At 35.8% G+C, this 3,505-nt stretch overlaps 1 protein-coding gene across 1 annotated transcript in view; it reads left to right on the top strand.

The window, feature by feature from the left end:
- Positions 1-2,743: 2,743 nt before the first annotated feature.
- MYRFL (myelin regulatory factor like) overlaps positions 2,744-3,505 on the top strand; it is a 45,432-nt gene continuing 44,670 nt past the window's right edge. The window contains exon 1 of the mRNA XM_026061792.1: positions 2,744-2,789. Coding sequence (XP_025917577.1) covers positions 2,744-2,789 — 46 coding nt within the window. The remainder of the gene's footprint in view (positions 2,790-3,505) is intronic.

Below are 3,505 nucleotides of genomic sequence, written 5' to 3'. Positions count from 1 at the left end.
TGGTCTCTGTCTTGTGTTCTTAGTAGTTTGTGATACAGAATGATGGGAACCTCCCTTAGAGAGGGGATTCATTCCAAACTGCAAGACTGTGAGAAGACTTTATGAAGAGTGAATGAATGCCTGCCATTTTGTCCTCACTGAAGTGTTTAGATACATGTATCACAATACAGTTAAGGGACAAATAATTGGGAGAACTTGGAATTTTTTTGAAGTGTTGATTTTCTACATTTTTCATTTTTAAAACAATGTAAGAGGAAAAACATATTATGAGGAGTTAACAGCATAATACATCTGGATATCTTCCCTGTAAGCTAGGATGCTTTTCAAACACATCAAGGAAGAATAAAATCACATTTTCACTCTTTGGCCCTCGCTTAGACAAAGTTTAGAAATCTGTCCTGACCCCTTTCTGGTTGCTAAAAACATTCTCTTCCCATTTAACTTGCTTTCATTAGGTTTTTTTTGTTCCTTTAAATGAATTTTTCTTCTGCTTTTTTGGTACATCTAAGTTGCAGTGTTTTATATGTCAACTTCCCACAGCTGTTCTCACACCTGTAAAATATCCTTTACATGAGTTTCTTTAACATGCTGATTGTAGTTCTCTTGTTATGTTATCAGTTTCCCCATGCACACAACTGGCTACAAAAGGGAACCTGGAAAATTATCATGGCTTTTTAGGAAGAATGCTTTTTCTGTTCAAGTGCCATTTAGCTAGTCCTGTTGCTTTCCCTGGACTCTAAGTTGACAGCAGTCAGCTGATTAGGATACATGGAGCGTAGTTGTGGGCTTGTGGTAAATTGCTACATAAATGCCCTTTGGGAAAAATACTAGTTTGTTTTTGATCATGACAGTCTTTTCTCAACTATAGATATCATTAAAGCATTGGCAGGTAAGCTCCCAAACATCAAAGTAAAGGCAAGTTTTATATAGTTGGTTCTTCAACAAGAAGCATCTTAGTGGTTGCAGGGTTTTTAATGAGGGATTCCAGACAAAAATAACACTGTCACTGCATCTTACTGGAGTGTTTTCCCTTTTATAAAAGTAAATAGAATGAGCAGCAAAATTGAATACCATACATGTGTTGCTTGCATGCTATGTGCTTGAAACCACTCTGCGAGTGTTGGCTTTGGCCAGTCATTTCAATGTTAAGACTAGAAGAAACAATTGAACCTTAATCTTTTATTAGTAATGGAATATTTGCAGTGTGGACTACTTCACTACTGATGAAATATTTATCCGTCTATCACTGGATACTAGTTCTTGGTGTAGAAACCTGGAAAAATTCTAACTTCCATTGCTGGAAGTTTATTACTTCACCTAAGCTAAAGAAGTCTGGTTTTAGTCTTGGAAAACAGACTGTATTTGTTGCTCATTTATTATAAGCTCGTTATATTATGCTCATAAATGCTTCTTAAATGCCCCAAATAAATCATCATTACTCCTTAGCTTACATATTCAAACCAAACCCTTTTCAGGATTAGATAACAGTAGTTAAATGACACCTGATAGCTGCTGCTATTCTGACTTAATAATCCTTTACAAGTGATTGCTCATTCAGGAAAAAAGGGGTTCCTGCTATAAATGATAGTGTCAAGACTTAAAAGGTATGCAGAAGTTTAGTATGCAGTCTATTTTCTTACAGCTAGGTCCTGCAGAAATATTCCAATGTATCTTGAGTGGTAATGGCTGTTTGGCTCTACTATATCACCATTTAAAAAATACTGATCTGCTTGCTTTTGTTGAGTCCTTTCCCCAAAATTCTTTCCCATATTTTTAATATAAACTGCCTGTCATGAGAAACCTGTGTCACTACAGATGGCTGGGGTTTGTCACAGTTACACTGTAGTTACTTGTCTGATGAATATAACTACTTTAGAAAATGGCCTTCTTCCAGGTTTCTTGACTATACTGAAGCTTTTGTTCATAACCCAGTGCCTCTTAGAGAACCCTACTAAAAAAGTCTTGTTTTTCTTTTCTTTTTTTCTTTTTGGTTGGGGGGAAACAGAACAGGAGCAGTCTGCACTGTACAAAGATCAGTTGAGAGAATGTGAATTAGCGTTTGCTACTGGCCTTAAAAGACCTTTGTTCAATTTTCAGCTTTCCCATATGTTTTCCCATGTTACCTTAGACAAGCAGTTAATCTGTACTTTAGTTTTGTTACAGCAATTAGGTAGAAGTTTTGCTGCTTTAGTATCAAAGTATGCTGTGAGATTAAGGGGGTTTTTTTGTTTTTTTTTTTTTGCCTTTGTTTTAAGCAGTTGTATAGGCTGGTACTTGGAGCAATTTAAATGGGATTGTGCATATGCTGAAACCAGTGATGGCTTTGCTCTTGCATTTTTGATCAGTTTTATCAATAGTATTAATTGCATCCTCTAAATGAAAGGACAGAGACATAATTTTTATTGCTGCATTTTTTGCGCATGTGTAATTATGGGCAGTATTGGGATCAAAGGTCCTTAAAACAAGGCACATTGCATATACTGAACTGAAGAAAACATGTCCCCTTCGTCTTGCCTAAGGTCTTGTTAAATTCTTGACATGTGGCAGAGTTTAAATGTCTGTGACATTCGTTATGAAAGAATGAAATTAACTGGGACAAAGGGAGCTAAAACCTTCAGCAAAAAGTATATGTGGATTCCTTAACACTTACATAATCATTTGAAAGAGAGAGAGTGCAAATTTTTTTTTTCCCCGGCGGAACTCTTCAAGCGGTAGAAAAGCAAAACACTTCTACTGCCTTGCCATGGATGTGGTGGGAGAAAACGAGGCCTTGCAACAGTTCTTTGAAGGTAAGAGTCTAGTTTTAAGAAACAGTTTTAGCAGCTTCTGGTGGCATCAAAAGTACAGTAGTAAATGTTTGAGATTAATTGAGGAAGAAAGGAGGATGAAATTAAAAAAAAAAAAAAAGCCCAAACCCCAGATTTACACAAAACTATCGCAAAATGAGGTACGAGAATGAAATAAGTATAGATGTACTGCAATGTGTTCCTCTTTATGCTTTTGAGAGAAAAACAAAGAAAAGGTGGATTCAATAGAATTTTAAGTACTGTGGTGGTAATTATCAAGAAGAAGAAACTGGGAAGTAGCTGAGGTCTCCTTGCAATTCATCACTTGTGAAATCTTAGTGATTTTCATGAGGCTAGGTAGCCCCCTTCCTACTCTATCCTGTAAGGTTAAAGGAGGTTTACTTTCCGCTGATACATTCCTTTGGAATTACTTGAATATAATCAGTAAAATGGTAATTATGGTAGTATTTTCTGGACTTTTCCAAGAAATTAAAAGCAGATTTTTCTGTTGTCTTTTGGCTGGAATCTGTCTTGTGTCTTTTTCCCAAAGATATTTCACACTCGAGCAGGTCCTGGCACAGTCTCTTTCCTTTTTCTTACCACAAAATTTACTTTCTAATAGATTCCATAATCAAACTACATTTTTCAGAACTTCCTATGATGTGATTCAAGATGGCTGTTCAAAAGTTTATGTATTTTTAACTTTTTAAATATTTTTC

This window comes from Apteryx rowi, unplaced genomic scaffold (genome assembly GCF_003343035.1).
Source record: "Apteryx rowi isolate R43461 unplaced genomic scaffold, aptRow1 scaffold_185, whole genome shotgun sequence".
NCBI lineage: Eukaryota > Metazoa > Chordata > Aves > Apterygiformes > Apterygidae > Apteryx > Apteryx rowi.
This window is presented reverse-complemented; position numbering and strand designations above follow the sequence as displayed.